Source organism: Chiloscyllium punctatum, chromosome 36, assembly GCF_047496795.1.
Source record: "Chiloscyllium punctatum isolate Juve2018m chromosome 36, sChiPun1.3, whole genome shotgun sequence".
Taxonomy (NCBI): domain Eukaryota; kingdom Metazoa; phylum Chordata; class Chondrichthyes; order Orectolobiformes; family Hemiscylliidae; genus Chiloscyllium; species Chiloscyllium punctatum.
The window spans coordinates 25,513,730-25,533,441 of record NC_092774.1 but is presented as its reverse complement, the minus strand read 5'-3'; the positions used below and the strand labels follow the sequence as shown (position 1 = coordinate 25,533,441).

Below are 19,712 nucleotides of genomic sequence, written 5' to 3'. Positions count from 1 at the left end.
CCTCAAAATCCGACCTATTCATGTACCCATCCAGATGCTACTTAAATGTCGTAATTGTACCAGTCTCCACCACTTCCTCTGTCAGCTTGTTCCATTCGTGCAGCACTCTGTGAAACAGTGGCCCCTCGGCTCCCTTTTAAATCCTTGCCCTCTCAGCTCAAACCTCTGCCCTCTAGTTTTGGAATCGCTGACCTGAGGAAAAGACCTTGGCTACTCACCTGTATGCATGCCCCTTATAAACTGATAAAATGTCACCCCTCAGCCTCCGACACTACAGGGAAAACAGCCCCAGCCTATTCAGCCTCTCCCTCTCGTTCAAACCCGCCAACTCTGGCACCAGATTTATAAACCTTTTCCAAACCCTTTCAAGTTTCACAACATCCTTCCATAGGACGGAGACCAGAATGCTCAACATTCCAAAAAGTGGCCTAACCAAGGTCCTGTCCTGCCACAGCATGACCTCACAACTCACCACTCTCCTCACCACTCAATGCTCTTACCAACAAAGAAAAGCATACCAAACATCATCTTCACTATCCTGTCTACCTGCAACGCCACTTTCAAGGAACTATGAACCTGCACTCCAAGGTCTCTCTTCGGCCACACTCCCCCTGTGTAAGTCCTGCCTGCATTGCTTGACCAAAATGCACCACCTCACATTTCTCCAAATTCAACTCCATTTGTCACTCCTTGGCCCATCAAATCAATTCTAATTTATAGTGAATTCTCTTTCCTCTCTGATACCCCAGAAGGTGAAAATCTCCATCCCACAGACTCTCCCTTCATTCTCACTTTGCTGAACCTAATCCCAGCTGCACCTCACCCTGAAGGATCTGGTTTGTGCTGATTAATTGGCCCACACTCAGGGGAGATCTAATTGAAACATATATAATACTGAACAGCCTGGACAGAGTGAATGCTGGGAAGATGTTTACATTGGTAGGAGAAACTAAGACCGAAGCGCACAGCTTTAGAGTAAAGGGAAGACCTTTTAGAATTGAGATAAGGAGAAACTTCTTCAGCTAGAGAGTGGTAAATCTATGGAATTCATTGGCACAGAAGGGTGTGGAGGCCAGATCACTGGGGATATTTAAGACTGAGATAGCTAGGTTCTTAAATATCAAGGGGATCAAGGGTTAGGGGGAGAAAGCTGGAGAATGGGGCTCAGAAACTTATCAGTCGTGATTGAATAGTATGAGCGCACCTGATGGGCTGAATGGCCTACTTTCTGCTCCTATGTCTTTGGGTCTCTAGCTGTCCTGGACACACACTGAGAATTGGGAGCAGAAGTCAGCCATTTGGACTTTCAAGCCTGCACCAGCTTTGAACAGATCACAAATGGATATGGATCTCCCTACATCTAGGTGCAGAGGCTGGGACTTTTTTCACTGGAGCATTGGGGGCTGAGAGGTGACCTTAGAGAGGGTTAAAAAATTATGAGGGGTATAGGTGAGGTGAATGGCAGGTGTTATTTCAAGATGAGGGAGCAAACTCTTAAAGTGAGAGTAGAACGATTTTAAAGACATGAGGAGCACCTTTTTCACAGAGTGGCTTGTGTGTGGAATGAAGTGGTAGATGCAGGTACAGTAACAATGTTTAAAAGATGTTTGGATAAGTACATGAATAGGAAAGGTTCGTAGGGATATGGGCCAAACTAGGTGGGACTAGTTTAGTCTGTGGATATAGTCAGCATGGACTAATTGGACTCAAGGGTCTGTTTCTGTGCTGTATGACTAACTTGTCGATAATGGTCTTAAAACTATTTTCTTGCCTTCCACTTCTCTGTTCTTCAAAATTAGATGAACTCAGCTTTGAATATATTCACCTGCAGGAAGACATCCCTACTTCTGAACTCAATTCCTCTTGCTAATATACCACTTGCCTTGCTGATTGCTTGCTGCACCTGTCTGACAACTGGCAGTGACTGGTGTAGAAGGACGCTGTGGCCCCTTTGTACATCCACACATCATTCCTGATGAAGGGCTCGTGCCCGAAACGTCAAATCTCCTGCTCCTCGGATGCTGCCTGACCTGCTGTCCTTTGCCTGCGCCACACTTTTCGACACTGATCTCCAGCATTTGCAGTCCTCACTTTCTCCAATTCGCAATACACCTCCTTTCTGCTTTCTTTTCACAACAAAGGCTATAACTTCACGCTGTGGTACTCCATTTGCCATGTGTTTGAGACATAGACCTGCACCAGCTTTTCCGGAGTCCAGCCTCTCCCTCTAACTCAAACCCTCCTAGCAATGTCCTGGTAAATCTTTACCGAACCCCCTCTCATAGTATTCTTCCTACTACAGAGTGACCAGAACTGCACTCAGTACTCTAAAAGTGGCCTTATCAACATTCCATACAACCTTAACATGTTCCAAATCCTATACTCAACAGTGTGGACAATTTAGATTAGATTACATTACAGTATGGAAACAGGCCCTTCGGCCCACACCGACCCGCCGAAGCGCAACCCACCCATACCCCTACATTCACCCCTTACCTAACACTAGGGGCAATTTAGCACGGCCAATTCACCTTACCTGCACATCTTTGGACTGCAGGAAGAAACCGGGACACCCGGAGGAAACCCACGCAGACACGGGGAGAACGTGCAAACTCCACACAGACAGTCGCCCGAGGTGGGAATTGAACCCAGGTCTCTGGCGCTGAGGGAGCAGTGCTAACCACTGTGCCACCGTGCTGCCCTTGAAGGGAAGTGTGCTAAATATCTTCTTCACCACCCTGTCTACCAGTGATGTAACTTTCAAGAACAATGAACCTGAACATGACCCAGGGCCCTATCTTTACCTGTACAAGTCTTGCCCTTCTTTATTTTAGCAAAACACAACCCCTCACTTTTATGCAAATCCCTCTCTCAGACACACACACACCCTCTCACATGCTCATACTTCATCACAATCACACTTTACCAAGCATGCACAGATGCAAATACACTCTCATGCACAAACTCACACACTTTCCTGATGAAGGGCTTTTGCCCAAAACATCGGTTTTCCTGCTCCTCAGATGCTGCTTGACTTGCTCTACTTTTCTAGCACCACACTCTTAATGCTGAACCTATTACCCTATAGTTATGGACTCCCCCATCCAAAGGAAAACACCATGTCTATTTACCCTATCCATGCCCCTTGTGATTTTATAACGTCACCCCTCAGACTCTGGCACGATGGAGAAACAGTCCCACCCTGTCCTTCCGTCTCTCCTCATCCAGGTAATTAAGACACATACCTGAGTTCGCAAAGTCTGCTCCCTCCCTGGATTCACTCCAGTTGCTACAAGTGAGCCTGCTCCGTCATTCATTAAGATACTGGCTGACCTATCCATCGTCTCAGCAACCCCTCCTTGCATTGCTACAAGTAATCCCTTAATTCCCCTACCATGCAAAAACCCATCCAACTGTCTCTTGAATATACTTAATGAAGCTGCCTCTACTGCTTCCTTGGGCAGAGAATTCCATCGATTCACTGCTCTCTGGGAAAAGCAGTTCCTCTTTATCTCTGCCCAAAAGCTACTCCCCCTAACATTGAGGCCTAGTCTCACCAGCAGAAATGACTGGATAGGGTAGAACTTCATCCCCACACTGCAATGATGTTGGGAAGATGTTTCCATTGGTAGGGGAGACTAGGACCAGCGAGCACAACTTTAAGAGTAATGGGGAGATCTTTAGGAACAGAGATAAGCGATGTCACCTTTTCTGCCAACAGCATGGAGCAGGCGCAATGTTTTGATGACATCAGCAAACATACGTGCTGCTTGTTCACACCGAAAGGCAGACACAATATACTCTGTTGAAAAATGTGGTGCTGGAAAAACAGCAGACCAGGTAGCATCCGAGGAGCAGGAGAATCTTCAGAAGGGCTTATGCCCGAATGTCGATTCTCCTGCTCCTCGGAAGCTGCCTGGCCTGCTGTGTTTTTCCAGCACCACATTTTTAAAACTCTGGTACTCCAGCATCTGCAGTCCTCACTTTCTCCTCCACAATATGCTCTGTGGCAAGCTGGTGTTTTTAACAGATTTTAAGTGTCCAACTACAATAGGAGAAACAAAAGGGTAGAGCCATAATATATTTTCCCCATGTGGCTCAACATTTTATTGCTTTTGCATTTTGTCAGGCTGCTCAACTTTATGTCTTTTCCCCAGTGTAGGGGTGAAACTAGAGGGCATAGGTTTTGGGGGGGGGGGGGGGGGGGGGGGGGGTGTGAGAGTGTATGGAATGAGCTGCCAGAGGAAGTGGAGGAGGCTTGGTACAATTACAGCCTTCAAAAAGCATCTGGATGGGTATATGAATAGGAAGAGTTTAGAGGGAGATGAGCCAAGTGCTGACAAATGGGACTTAATTAATTTAGGATATCTGGTTGGCATGGACACATGGGACCAAAGGGTCTGTTTCCATGCTGTACATCTGTGAGTCTAAATAATAAAAAGTATACTTTGACAAATAACAAACTATATCCATGTTAACAAGGCTTACTACACATTCTCAGCAGGTCCTGCCCCTTTCAATGACTGAGGAACATAGACATGTTGCTGCACCTGGAAGGCGGCGGTGCCCAGTGACGGGTGTCTGCCCCCCGGGGCCGCACGGCGCCATTTTCCTAACGGCCGCCCCTTCCCCGCTCGAGCGACTTCTCCTCCCAACCGCCTTCACCCCCGCGTGACGTCAGCTCAGGGGGATGGGCGGGGCCGGGGAGCCTCACCGTCACCAAGTAACAGACACCTCGCGCTACAACTGCTCATTCACAAAAACAAACTCTCCTGTCTCGCTCTGCAGCTGCAGCCCGGGGATACAGCCACGTTTCGAGGAGCCCTGTCTACATTGGGAAAGCTCACGGCTCAATTTAAACAGATATTCCGACATAATAACAAAACGTCGTCAAATCTAAAGGAGGAAATGTGCATTTTAAAGGGACGTGGATATTTTAACGGGCTACTTCTGCAAATAAAGAATTTAAATGGAGACGATTATATTTCAAAGGGGTGTTGTCACATTCAGAGGGATATCTCAATATACAAAGTGACGCAGTCTTATCTAAATGAATCTACAATTCAAAGAAACGTTGCCCTATTTATTAGCAGAAATATCCCTTTAAGAGACAATAGGTGTGAACTCTATGCCCCAATGTTGAACCAAACAGACATTTTCTTAGAAAAGCTCTGCGTTTAAATTACATTCTTGAGAAGGTAATTTATGGATATGGGTGTGGGTTAAAGTGGATTGGCCGTACTAAATTACCCATAGTGCCCAGGGATGTGCAGGTTAGGATGGGTTAGCCATGGGAAATACGGAGTAAGGAGCTGGTGGGATGGTCTTCGGAGACAGCCAGTGTGGAAAAGATGGGCTGAATGGCATGCTTCCACATTGTTGGCATTCTATGACACCCCCCCAACAAAGAAGCATTTTATCTGCATCTATCCTGTCAGAATTCTACTAATTTCAAAAGGTCACTTCTGGTTCATAGAGGTATACAATACAGAAACAGACTCTTCGGTCCAACTCATCCATGCCGACCATGATTCCCAAACTAAACTAGTCCCACTTGCTTGCATTTGGCCCATATCCCTCGTAAACCTTTCTATTCATGTACTCACCCAAGTGTCTTTAAACCTTGTAACTATATCTACATCTGCATCTACCACTTCCTCAGCAAGTTCATTCCACACACAAACCATGCTCTTGTCAAAACGTTGCCCCTCAGGTTCCTTTTAAATCTCTCCTCTCACCTTAAAAAAAGCCCCTAGTTTCAAGCTCTGCTACGCTAAGGAAGAGCCCCTTGCTATTCACCTTACCTCCATTCCTCGTGATTTTATAAATCTCAATGAGGTCACCCTCCTGTGCTCCATTGTAAAAAGTCCCAGCCTCTCCTTCCAACTCAAACCCTCTGGTCCTGGCAACGTCCTAGTAAATATTTACCGAACTCTCTCTAATAGAATTCTTCCTATTACAGGGCCACCAGAACCATACACAGTACCTGGAAAGTGGCCTCACCAACATCCTGTACAATCTTAACATGATGCCCCAACTCCTATACTCAATGGTGTGAACAGTGAAGGCAATGGTGCTAAATGCCTTCTTAAGCACCATGTGATGCAATTTTCAAAGAACTATGTACCTGAACACATCTCCCATGTCTCTCTGTTTTGCAATATGACCCAAGGCCCTACCATTTACTGTACAAGTCCTGCCCTTCCTTCCTTTTAGCAAAACGCAACCCCTTGCTTTTATTCATACCTCTCTCATACACACGCTCTCTCTTAGAGTATGGGGGGGTGTCTAACAGCCATCACACTCAATTTACCAAGCATGCACACAATCTTATGTGCACTCTCACGCACAAACTCACGTGCACACAACCACACTCTCATGTACGCGTGCACATGTAACTCTGTGGAGAGAATTTGTATTGGCAGAATTATATTTGCAGATACTTTCAATTTTGCTCAAAAAAAGGGCACAATCTGCAGGCAGTCAATCCATGTACTACTTCATAAATTCCTACTTTGGAAATAAAACCAGTCTGATTCATGATTGGGATACTGACAGACTCGAACCTCACACCTTACATGCATTATCTGAGCTGAGATAAAACTTTAAGTCATCTCGAGAATACGACTTATAAGGTGTTCTAGGACTTACATGTTAATAAACTGAAATCTGCAACCCACTCTAAAAGATAAAAAAACTTAACAGCAATCTAGGTTTGTTCAATATATCTTCTCAGTTGCATGACACCGTGCTCTTTTGCAATAAAATCTGTGTCTTATGATCCTGCTCCACAGCTACCCGATGAAGGAGCAGCACTCCGAAAGTTAGTGCTTCCAAATAAACCTACTGGACTATAACCTGGTGTTGTGAGAATCTTAACTTTATCCAGCCCAGTCCGATACCAGCACCTCCACATGGTTTCTAGTGAACACAGCCCACACCTCCCGGTGCTGCCACTACACTTTACAATGCCAATGAAACAACGCACTCTGCATTCCTGAAACATTTACTATTTCTAATGGTACTAATTCTAATGGTTCTAATGCTACTCCTTCTAATACACAACATTGGAAACTTAGTGCAGGAGGCTGAAAGAAATGAGCAGCTTTAAAACAAAATCCTCTTGGAGCTCAAAGCCTTTAATGAGAGTCTGAGCCCAGTGGTAAGTTCAGGTAACCTTTATTGTGACCCAACTTTGTTACAGCTTCAGATGCCCCCACAAAAAGTCATAGAAAAAGTAGCTGCTTTTTACACAGCTCAAGGTTAAAGCGCGCACACACACCCACCTCACATTCTTTACTAATGGTGACCGAGTTGCCCCTTTGTAATTGGATCCACATCCCCAGCGAAAATAGTTTCAGCTAGATTCTAACTCCAGATTTCTAACCAAATTCCAATTCCGCCATCTGCCGTGATGGGATTCAAACTCAGGAATCCCCAGAACTAGGTGGATAGTCCAGTTCATAATGGCACTCAGCCGTTGCTCCTTCAATTCCCTTGCGATGGCACATGAACTCGCTGGTGGCAGGCACGGGTGAAGCCCTTCCTGCATTGAGAGCAGAATTATGACCTCTCCCCGGTGCGGAGCCACCGGTGGGTCAGCAGGTTGAAGGAATTGCTGAAGGCCTTCCCGTAGTCGGCACAGGGGAATGGCCTCTCCCCGTGTGGACCCGCCGGTGTCTCAGCAGGGTGGAGGAATTGCTGAAGGCCTTCTCGCATATGACACAGCTGAAGGGCCACTCCTTGGTGTCAGCAGGTTGGAGGAATTGATGAAGGCCTTCCCACACTCTGGGCAGGAGAACGGCCTCTCCCCGGTGTGGACCCTCTGGTGGATCAGCAGGTCGGAAGAATTGCAGAAGGCCTTCCCACACTCCGGGCAGCTGAAGGGCCTCTCCCCTGTGTGGACCCGCCAGTGGGTCAGCACGGCAGAGGAACAGCTGAAGCCCTTCCCGAAGACAGGGCAGGAGAACGGCCTCTCCTCGGTGTGGCTGCGCCGATGAGTCTCCAAGGCAGATGGGGCATAAAAGCCTTTCCCACAGTTGCCACACTTCCATGGTTTCTCCACAGGGCGGGATTCCTTGGGTTTCTCCATGGCCGAAGATTCAGCAGCACACAAACACGTATACAGTCCCTCCCTGCTGTGAATTCCTCTTTCCAGGCTATATAGTTGTTACGCTCTCCACACTCAGTGTGCTGCAACAGTAGGGTCTCTCATCCAGACCTACTGATGCTGAAAACGTACTCAAACTGGAACCAAAAAGCTTTGCTCCTTCTCACAGAATCATAGTCAAAAATTGTTGCGGTCCCAATGGATTCAGTGACTGTCAGACATTGACTGCAAAGTGAGGACGACAGACACTGGAGAGTCAGTGTCGAAAGGTATGGTGCTGGAAAAGTACAGCAGGTCAGGCAGCATCCAACGAGCAGGAAAGTCAATGTTTTGGGCATAAGCCCTTCATCTGTTCATTTTGAAATTTCTGTCTTCAGATCTTCAAATATTCTGCAAAAAGAGATTTCAAAAGTCATCACTGTCAGTCCAGGGTAGAAATCAGAACAAGCAACTCTACTTTCTGCGGAACATTCTTTTCTTTTGTTATTCCACAAAATTGAAAGCACTCTCTCCCCCTCTGTTCTCATTCCTCTGTAACTAATTCTCCTGAAGGTGCTGATTCAGGATCTTAAGGGGCAGAAATGTAAAAACATCAAGACTGACATCTCTCTGCATTTTGAGTAACTCCACCTGAAAGTTAATATCTTTCCCAACACTGGGCTACTGCTGAGAGTGAGCAGGCCTGATCTTGGGAAGCAAAAAAACAAAGTATGGCAATTCAGGGTGAACCTGCAATTCAGCATCTTGAGGAACAACCAGACATGAAACGGTTAACATCCCCATGAAGGTGGGAGCAAAATGAAACTTCAAGGCATTAACACCGACACATTCTTGAAATCTGCTCTGACAGTCCAGTCTTCACAACCACAGTTCTGCATTCATCGAAGAACGATTAGAGTCATACAGTACTGAAACAGACCCTTTGGCTCCTATATGGGCCATGTGCTGGCAGGTGGGACTAAATTAGGTTGGCTATCTGGTCAGCATGGATGAGTTGGACCGAAGGGTATGTTTTTGTGCTGTACATCTCGATGTATTCATACGCCCATCCAGATGCTTTTTAACTGTTGTACTTATACCAGTCTCCACCACGTCCTCTGGCAGCTGATTCTATACACACACCACACTCTCTGTGGAAAGCTTGCCACTGTAGGTCTCTTTTACATCTCACCCTACCCTCACCCTAAACCAAAAGACCTTGTTTCTTGACCTTATCCATGACCCTCAATTTTATAAGTCTACAATGTCACCCCTCAGTCTCTGGCGTGCTGGGAAAAATAGCCCCACCCCATCCTTTCGTTCCTCCTCCATCGGGTGATTAAGACACACACCTCAGTTTGCAGAGTCTGCTCCCTCCCTGGATTCACTCCACTTGCTACAAGTGAACAGATTCCACACCCCCCACCCACCCCACTCCCCTCCCCTCTCCCCCCGTCTCAGGATGAAGAGTTGCCCAGAGTTTCACTCAAACTGGTCGGGCCACTTCCGTGTTGTGACACCATAAATGGGTCAGGGGTCGGGCAGGGAATTGGAGACGGGGCGGGGCAAGATGCGGAGCTCCACCTACAGCAGGACCCCACACTGGCTGGCCCGCACTGTCCTGTACAGTTTGCAGAAATCCCTTCCGTTCAGAGCATCGCCACAGTGTAGAAGCAGGCCACTCGGCCCAACCAGCTACACCGACCCTCCAAAGAGTAACCCACCCACAACAATTCCCCTACCCCTACTCTACATTTACCCCCAGAGTACTACACCTAACCTGCACATCTCTAGGTACTATGGGTATTTAGCAAAGCAAATTCCCCCTAACCTGGACAAAGTTAAAAATCACACAACACCAGGTTTGGGTCCAACAGTTTTATTTAGAAGCACTAGCTTGTGGAGTGCTGCTCCTTCAATAGGTGGTTGCGGAGAATAAGATCATAAGACGCAGAATTTATAGAAAAACATTGCAGTGCCCTACCACTGAAATGATACATTGAACAAACCTGGATTGTTAAGACTTTAATCTTTTCGAATGGGTTGCAGGTATAATTAATATGTAAATCCCAGAACTTCCTATAAGGCGTCTTCTCAAACACGTTCTCTCCTGTGGACCTATGCGTGTGCGAGTGCATGAGAGAAAGAAAATGTCTTCATCCATCCAGTATATCTCTATACCTATTTCAGAACAGATACCTTATTTCTGTTGGTGTGAATATTGTTGTAAATCATAACTTGGTAATAATAGTTAAATGTAAGGGAGAAAGAATTCCTAAAGTCGGGCATTATTGTGGGCGGTACGGTGGCACAGTGGTTAGCTCTGCTGCCTCACAGAGCCAGCGACCCGGTTTCAATTCCCACCTCAAGTGACTGTCTGTATGGAGTTTGCACATTCTCCGGTTTCCTCCCACAGTCCAAAAATGAATTAGGTGAATTGGCCATGTTAAATTGTCCGTAGTGTTAGGTGAAGGGGTAAATGTAGGAGAATGGGTCTGGGTGGGTTGCGCTTCGGCGTGGACTTGTTGGGCCGAAGTAATCTAATGAGACCCCCATTTCTGGTTTACCTCCGAATGAATAAACACTGGCACCAATTTAGTTAGAATGTTGTTTCATTTTTCTCGTTTGATTCCCTGCTATGAGTACACTCTGTCTCTGGCTGATTGACAGGCTGGGAGATTGGGTTGGGGCTTGATTGACTGAATGTTTTATTGTTCCCAAAGGTGTCAAAGGAAGGGGGGGGGTGGAGGCTGAAGAGCTTCAGCAGAAATCCAGCAGAGTTGAGAACAGAACCGACATCATATTCTGTGGGAACAGGGAGATCAACAGAGGACAGAGAAACCAGGACCTGAAATCCAAACTAACACCAGACCACCCTGTGATCAGTGCTTTGATTAGCAGTGCCAACCCTCTACCTTTACCTAACTTCCCATTTGACTACGTCCTCGATATTCAGGATCCAACCTTTTCATCCTCAAGCTATATCGCTTAAGGAGTTTCAGATCATATTTATTCTCTTCAATGTGTGCGGTTAATTCATTCACTTTTGTTACAATGTACACCATTTTTAGTTGCAACTTTTGCGATCTTTCGAATCCAGTTTTGATTGCTGGTGTACTTACTCTCCTTGTCCCTTTCTATCATTCTCTGATGTTTATTTTCCATATCACTACATTGCTCACCAGCCTTGATTTGGATTGACCATGTTAAATCCCCCCCAATGTTGAGGGATGTTCAGGTGGCGGAAATGACGATGGATACAACCTATCCATCCTACAAATACATCGTATCATCCGTCGTCATTTCCGCCACCTCCAAACAGACCCCACCACCCGGGATATATTTCTCTCCCCTCCCCTATCAGCGTTCCGAAAAGACCACTCCCTCCGCGACTCCCTCGTCAGGTCCACACCCCCCCACCAACCCAACCTCCACTCCCGGCCCCTTCCCCTGCAACCGCAAGAAATGCAAAACTTGCGCCCACACCTCCCCCCTCACATCCCTCCAAGGCCCCAAGGGATCCTTCCATATCCGCCACAAATTCACCTGCACCTCCACACACATCACTTACTGCATCCGCTGCACCCGATGTGTCCTCCTCTATATTGGGGAGACAGGCAACCTACTTGCGGAACGTTTCAGAGAACACCTCTGGGACACCCGCACCAGCCAACCCAACCGCCCCGTGGCTGAACACTTCAACTCTCCCTCCCACTCCACTAAGGACATGCAGGTCCTTGGACTCCTCCATCGCCAGACCATAGCAACATGACGGCTGGAGGAAGAGCACCTCATCTTCTGCCTAGGAACCCTCCAACCACAAGGGATGAACTCAGATTTCTCCAGGTTCCTCATTTCCCCTCCCCCCACCTTGTCTCAGTCCCAACCCTCAAACTCAGCACCACCTTCCTAACCTGCAATCTTCTTAGAACATAGAACAATACAGCACAGAACAGGCCCTTCGGCCCACGATGTTGTGCCGAACTTCTAACCTAGATTAAGCACCCATCCATGTACCTATCCAAATGCCGCTTAAAGGTCGCCAATGATTCTGACTCCACCACTCCCACGGGCAGCGCATTCCATGCCCCCACCACTCTCTGGGTAAAGAACCCACCCCTGACATCTCCCCTATACTTTCCACCCTTCACCTTAAATTTATGTCCCCTTGTAACACTCTGTTGTACCCGGGGAAAAAGTTTCTGACTGTCTACTCTATCTATTCCTCTGATCATCTTATAAACCTCTATCAAGTCACCCCTCATCCTTCGCCGTTCCAACGAGAAGAGGCCGAGAACTCTCAACCTATCCTCGTACGACCAGGCAACATCCTGGTAAATCTTCTCTGCACCCTCTCCAAAGCTTCCACATCTTTCCTAAAGTGAGGTGACCAGAACTGCACACAGTACTCCAACTGTGGCCTAACCAAAGTCCTGTACAGCTGCAACATCACTTCACGACTCTTGAATTCAATCCCTCTGCTAATGAACGATAATACTCCATAGGCCTTCTTACAAACTCTACCCACCTGAGTGGCAACCTTCAAAGGTCTATGAACATAGACCCCAAGATCCCTCTGTTCCTCCACCTGACTAAGAACCCTACCATTAACCCTGTATTCCGCATTCTTATTTGTTCTTCCAAAATGGACAACCTCACACTTGGCAGGGTTGAACTCCATCTGCCACTCCTCAGCCCAGCTCTGCATCATATCTAAGTCCCTCTGCAGCCGACAAATGCCCTCCTCACTGTCCACAACTCCACCTATCTTCGTATCATCTGCAAATTTACTGACCCACCCTTCGACTCCCTCATCTAAGTCATTAATAAAAATTACAAACAGCAGAGGACCCAGAACTGAACCCTGCGGAACTCCACTTGTAACTGGGCTCCAGGCTGAATATTTACCATCTACCACCACTCTCTGCCTTCGACCGGTTAGCCAGTTTTCTATCCAATTGGCCAAATTTCCCTCTATCCCATGCCTCCTGACTTTCCGCATAAGCCTACCATGGGGAACCTTATCAAATGCCTTACTAAAATCCATGTACACTACATCCACTGCTCTACCCTCATCCACATGCTTGGTCACCTCCTCGAAGAATTCAATAAGACTTGTAAGGCAAGACCTACCCTTCACAAATCCGTGCTGGCTGTCCCTAATCAAGCAGTGTCTTTCCAGATACTCGTAAATCCTATCCCTCAGTACCCTTTCCATTACTTTGCCTACCACAGAAGTAAGACTAACTGGCCTGTAATTCCCGGGGTTATCCCTATTCCCTTTTTTGAACAGGGGCACAACATTTGCTACTCTCCAGTCCCCTGGTACCACCCCCGTTGCCAGTGAAGACGAGAAGATCATTGCCAACGGTACTGCAATTTCCTCTCTTGCTTCCCACATAATCCTAGGATATATCCCGTCAGGCCCGGGGGACTTGTCTATCCTCAAGTTGTTCAAAATGTCCAACACATCTTCCTTCCTAACAGGTATCTCTTCTAGCTTATCAGTCCGTTTCACACTCTCCTCTTCAACAATATGGTCCCTCTCGTTCGTAAATACAGAAGAGAAGTACTTGTTCAAGACCTCTCCTATCTCTTCCGACTCAATACACAGTCTCCCACTACTGTCCTTGATCGGACCTACCCTCGTTCTCGTCATTCTCAGGTTTCTCACATACGCATAGAATGCCTTGGGATTATCCTTGATCCTATCCGCCAAGGATTTTTCATGCCCTCTCTTAGCTCTCCTAATCCCTTTCTTCAGGTCCCTTCTGGCTATCCTGTATCCCTCCACTGCTCTGTCTGAACCCTGTTTCCTCAACCTTATGTAAGCCTCCTTCTTCCTCTTTACTAGACATTCAACCTCCCTCGTCAACCAAGGCTCCCTCACACGACCATTTCTTTCCTGCCTGATCGGTACATACATATCAAGGACACGTCGTATCTGCTCCTTGAAAAAGTTCCACATTTCCACCACATCCTTCCCTGACAGCCTATGCTCCCAACGTATGCTCCTCAAATCCCGTCTTACAGCATCGTAATTTCCCTTCCCCCAATTGTAAAATCTACCTTGTTGTGCGCACCTATCTCTCTCCATAACCAAGGTGAAAGTCACAGAATTGTGGTCACCATCACCAAAATGTTCACCCACTAACAAGCCCACCACTTGTCCCGGTTCATTACTGAGTCCCAGATCCAATATGGCCTCCCCTCTGGTTGGACACTCTACATACTGCGTTAGAAAAGCTTCCTGGACACACTGCACAAACACCGCCCCATCCAATCTACTTGATCTAAAGAGCTTCCAATCAATATTTGGGAAGTTGAAGTCGCCCATGACTACGACCCTGTGGCTTCTGCACCTTTCCAAAATCTGTTTCGCAATCTGTTTCTCCACATCTCTGCTGCTATTGGGGGGCCTATAATAAACACCCAACAAGGTGACTGCACCTTTCCTATTTCTGACTTCAGCCCATACTACCTCCAGAGGCAGATCCCCCTCAAACTTCCTTTCTGCAGCCGTTATACCATTTCTAATTAGCAATGCCACCCGCCCTCCTTTTTTACCACCCTCCCTAATCTTACTGAAACATCTGTAACCAGGAACCTCCAACAGCCATTCCTGTCCCTCTTCTATCCATGTTTCCGTGATGGCCACAACATCGTAGTCCCAAGTACCGATCCACGCCTTAAGTTCACCCACCTTATTTCTGATACTCCTTGCGTTGAAGTATACGCACTTGAGCCCATCTCCATGTCCGCAAGTAGTCCCTGACCTCTCCGCCCCCACCCCCATCCCCACTCCGGCCTATCACCCTCACCGTAACCTCCTTCCACCTGTCGTATTTCCAACGCCCCTCCCCCAAGTCCCTCCTCCCTACCTTTTATCTTAGCCTGCTGGGCACACTTTCCTCATTCCTGAAGAAGAGCTCATGCTCAAAATGTCGATTCTCCAGCTCCTTGGATGCTGCCTGACCTGCTGCGCTTTTCCAGCAACACATTTTCAGCTCCATTCTCACCTACCTGCAAAGAGAGCTGGAATCTCCTGATCCCACCAAGAACGCATTGTAATCAATCTCATTGTACAAGATTCCTATAAGACCTGGCTTGATTCTCAGCTCAGGGAAGGGAATTCCCGGCTACCTGGACAAACTGTCTGTGCTGTTTCAGCTTAGTCAATGTCTCTTTCAGGATATCACTGTACTCATAAACTGCTTGTCAATTTCACTTCGAACTGTGTTTTGTGATCTCTAAGTTATTGGGCTAATTTCTCCGACAGGACCTATGGGGCAATGTTTTCACGCAGAGTGTGGTGCGTGTATGGAATGAGCTGCCAGAGGAAGTGGTGGAGGTGGCTACAATTACATTTAAAAAATGTCTGGATGGATAGTTCTAGTTTACAACGATATGGGGCAAATGCTGCAAATTGGGACTGGGTCATATTGGGACATCTGGTCAGCATGGATGAGTTGAACCAAAGAGTCTGTTTCCATGCAGTGTGACTCTAGAAGTCTCTATGACCAAACCTACCTATTTACTGAATCTTCTCGCTGGATTTTTTTAATGCACCCAGTTTCACGAGATTTCTGGAGAGGGAAATTGGCATATATCTTGTATCCTGGAAAGTTTGGAAAATAAAAGTAGATAATCCTCCCTGTGAATGGTACAATCCACACTCCCCCACCCCCACCCCCATATGAATGGTACAATCCTTCTAACCACCCTCCCACCCACCCCCAATGGTACAATGCTCTGGACCCATGCTACCCCCCCATGAATGATGTAATCCTTCCCCTCTGAATGATTTAATCCTCCCAATTTTCAATGGTACAGTTCTACCCGACCCATATTTGCCATGGATGGTACAATCCTCTCCTTCCCATGTTAGTGATAAGATCCTTTCTCCACACCTTGCCCCCCATGAATGGTAGGATCCTTCGTATCCCCGTTCCCAAATCTCCCCCGCAGTAGTACAATCATCCCCCTGAGAATCCTGAGCTGGGCCTCAAAAGTCCCTTTCTGTTTCACATTTCCGAAGCCTTTCCCAATTTGAAAACAGTCTCTGTTTCTGGTCTTCCCACCAAAGTGCATAACCTCAGACCTTACCACATCTGCCCCTTCTCTGGCCATTCTCCTGGCCTGTCCAAGCGTTCCCAGCATGGAACCCTTCTGGAACTCCACCTGCCCCGTCCTGAAAAAGACCCCTTTATGTTGACTCTCTGTCTTCCGCCAGTCAGCCAATCCTCCATCCGTGCCAGTACCTTGCCCCTACACCGAGGAGTCTTATCTTACTGAGCAGTCTCCTGGGTGGCACCTTGTCAGAGGCCTCCCTGAAATGCAAATCGGTCATGTCCACTGGCTCTCCCTTTCTCTAGCTTGCTCATTACCTGCTCAAAGAATCCTAACCAATTTGTCAGACATGACCTCCTCTTGTCAAAGCCTTGCAGAGAAAATAGTGTCTTTATTCAACAACCGCAAGGTGCAAAAGTTTGAGGTGGTGATGAAATCCCGAAATACTGTCCTTACAGCATCCTCTTTACACACAGTTTTGACAGAGATTAACATTCCGTCACTATGGTGTCCCATTGTTTTATCTATTGTACACAAACACTGGCTGCTACTCCCAATGGGATTGAGATTGTCTGTGTGGTCTGCTTGCAGAATTAACAGGTGACAGTCCTTTTGTCTTTTAAGTTAGTAAATGTTAGTAAAAATACTAGGCCTGTATGCTGTAAATAAGTTAGATATTGTACGTGCACTGAATGAAAGAATAAAGGATATTAAACTGCTTACCGCAGCTGGGTCGTGAGACATGTTTAGTATTTGCCGGCCTGAGTTTCATTCATTTATGCAATTTCACGGAAGCGCAGTCTCGATAGTCAGTTTCTTAAAGGGGGCAGTGGCTGCGAGTCAGGGCAACTGTCTGATGTTCTGTATCTATTCAGTTCCCGAGAGACGGTTGGTAAGGGCTGATTGATATTATAATCTTTCATGGAGACAACATGGCAGGGGATGGTATTGTTCTGAATACGTTACTATGTTCAGAGTTTGCTTCTGCTTTAGAAATAAGCCTAAACACTGCCTGTAGCAAGAGTTGATATGGGTTGAAGGTGTGAAAAAGTATAAATGAGTTGAAAGAGGTGTTTTAATTTAGTATATCTTGTAATAGTAAAATATACTACAAAACCGTGGTTTTATGAATAAGTGAATGAAGCCGCATTATAGGAAGGAGTTATGAATTAATGAAATGGGAATGCAGTATTATTAGATATAGGGCTCTTGTGAGCAGGTTAGAAAAGACTTATGAATCAGTAAATAGAAAGTATTTGTGAGTGGGTTAGTAAAGAGACCTATAATACAAATATCTCAAACCATGTTATCATCCTGGCAGCCTCGTGGGGAAGGGAGAAAGTGGAGGGTAGATTTCTTCACAGAGCCAAGCATGACACATATACAGCTTCTGACTCCACTGCATGTTCCAAATCAGTAAATGTGTCTTAAACAGATGCTCAACTCACCAGTGAATGTGTGCCCTTTTGAAGACTAATAGAAGTCACGCCAACAAAGAATCCAAACGTTCTCTACTCGGTGTGACTGGATTGGTGTCTGAACAGTTGGGATGACTGATTGAAAGCTTTCCCACAGATGAGGAGGTGAACGGTCTCTCCCTAGTGTGGACAGGCTGGTGTCTCCGCAGGGAAGAACAATCAATGAACCCCTTCCCACACACTGAGCAGGTGAATGGTCTTTCCCCGGTGTGGACCCGTTGGTGACTCTGCAGGTTAGAGGACTGAATGAAAGCCTTCCCACACACGGAGCAGGTGAACGGTCTCTCCCCGGTGTGGACCCGTTGGTGACTCTGCAGGTTGGAGGATTGAACAAACGCCTTCCCGCAGATGGAGCAGGTGAATGGCCTCTCCCCAGTGTGGACCCGCTGGTGTCTCTGCAGGTTGGAGGATTGAACAAACCCCCTCCCGCAGACAGAGCAGGTGAACGGCTTCTCCATGGTGTGGATCCGCTGGTGGGTCACCAGGGTGGATGAATGAGTAAACCCCTTCCCGCACACGGAGCATGTAAATGGCCTCTCCCCGGTGTGGACCCGCTCGTGGATCACCAGGGCAGATGAATGGGTGAACCCCTTCTCACACACAGAGCAGGTGAATGGCCTCTCCCCAGTATGGACCTGCTGGTGGGTCACCAGGGCGGATGTATGGGTGAATCCCTTCCCACACACAGAGCACGTGAACGGTCTCTCCCCAGTGTGACAACGGCGATGACTCTCAAGCAAGGACGGGAATTTGAATTCCTTTCCGCAGTCCCCACATTTCCACGGTTTCTCCATCACGTGGGAATCCCCGCCTCTCTCTAGCTTCAACAATCCATTGCAAGACCACTCACACATGTAATGTGTTCTGTCACTCGCTGCTGCGCAAGGGGTGTTGCTATTTCAGACTGCATGTCCAGTTAAAGGTCTTCCCACAGTCAGTTCATTTCGTTGAGGTCTGCGTGCTTCAGTCTCACTGATGTTTGAAACCTTTCAAACAGACAGGACAGAAGAGAAATAAAAGATCCTGTAAGATTCAAAAGCTGATGATATTCCCATGCCAATGAAATGATTGTCTTTACCAGATCTTGTTTTGAGATTTCTGGCTGCAATTCCTTCCCTTCTCACATCCTGTAAGCCATCCCCGTCTACACAGGATAGAAATTCCAAACAACAATTCTGAATCCTGTGGAATTTCTTCTCTCATTTCCCGCCAAAATATGAATCTCAATGCCACACTCTCCCTCCAGTCTCACTCTGCTGTAGGTGAAAGGAGACTTAAAATCTATTGTGCAATCTTTTTTTACAAAGAGGGTGGTTCACATACAAAATGAACTTCCTGAGGAAGAAGTGGATGCGGGGACAATTCCAACATTTAAAAGACATTTGGATGGGGAAGTGATTAAGAAAGAATTGTTGGGATATTGGCCAAGAGCAGGCCGGTGGGAACGAGTTAGTTTAGCATGGATTGGTTGGATTAAAGTGTATGTTTCCATGCTATATAACTATGACTCTACAAGTGTACAGCCATGCAGCTAGTGATAATATGCCGTCCTGTTAGATGCCAACCAGACGGGGGAGTGCCCCCCCCCCCCCACTTAATTGAGAGCATTAGCCAAACAAATAAATTTGGATCCCTACCAACTTTTGCATAAACCAAATCATCCGCCGACATTATCAACAGCTCCAAATGGACCCCACCACCAGGGATATATTTCCCTACCCACCCCTTTCCACATTTCGCAAAGACCATTCCCTCCGTGGCTACCTGGTCAGGTCCACACCCCCCTACAACCCACCCTCCCATCCTGGCACCTTCCCCTGCCACTGCAAGAACTGCAAAACCTGCGCCCACACCTCCTCCCTCACCTCCATCCAAGGCCCCAAAGGAGCCTTCCACATCCATCAAAGTTTCACCTGCACATCCACCAATATCATTTATTGTATCCGTTGCTCCTGATGTGGTCTCCTCTACATTGGGGAGACTGGCAGATTGCTTTAGGGAACATCTTTGGGACACCCGCACCAATCAACCAAACCGCCCTGTGGCCCAACATTTCAACTCCCCCTCCCACTCTG

The 19,712-nt window shown here is 47.0% G+C and overlaps 2 protein-coding genes across 5 annotated transcripts in view; both read right to left on the bottom strand.

The window, feature by feature from the left end:
- Positions 1 to 19,712, bottom strand: part of LOC140460045 (uncharacterized) — a 911,064-nt gene that overhangs the window by 17,669 nt on the left and 873,683 nt on the right. The gene's annotated exons all lie outside the window — the stretch shown is intronic.
- The window catches only part of LOC140460918 (uncharacterized), a 35,676-nt gene that overhangs the window by 15,034 nt on the left and 930 nt on the right, over positions 1 to 19,712 (bottom strand). For 2 of the 4 annotated variants that reach the window (XM_072555642.1, XM_072555640.1), the window contains exons 2-3: positions 17,608 to 18,623; positions 7,107 to 8,500 (exon numbers count right to left, since the gene is read on the bottom strand). In XM_072555642.1, the coding sequence (XP_072411743.1) occupies positions 17,643 to 18,491 (849 nt within the window). In that variant the 5' untranslated portion in view covers positions 18,492 to 18,623 and the 3' untranslated portion in view covers positions 7,107 to 8,500; positions 17,608 to 17,642. Of the gene's footprint in view, positions 1 to 7,106; positions 8,501 to 15,619; positions 15,708 to 17,607; positions 18,624 to 19,712 lie in introns of those variants that run through there. The other 2 variants (XR_011954391.1, XM_072555643.1) reach the window with 2 other exon arrangements.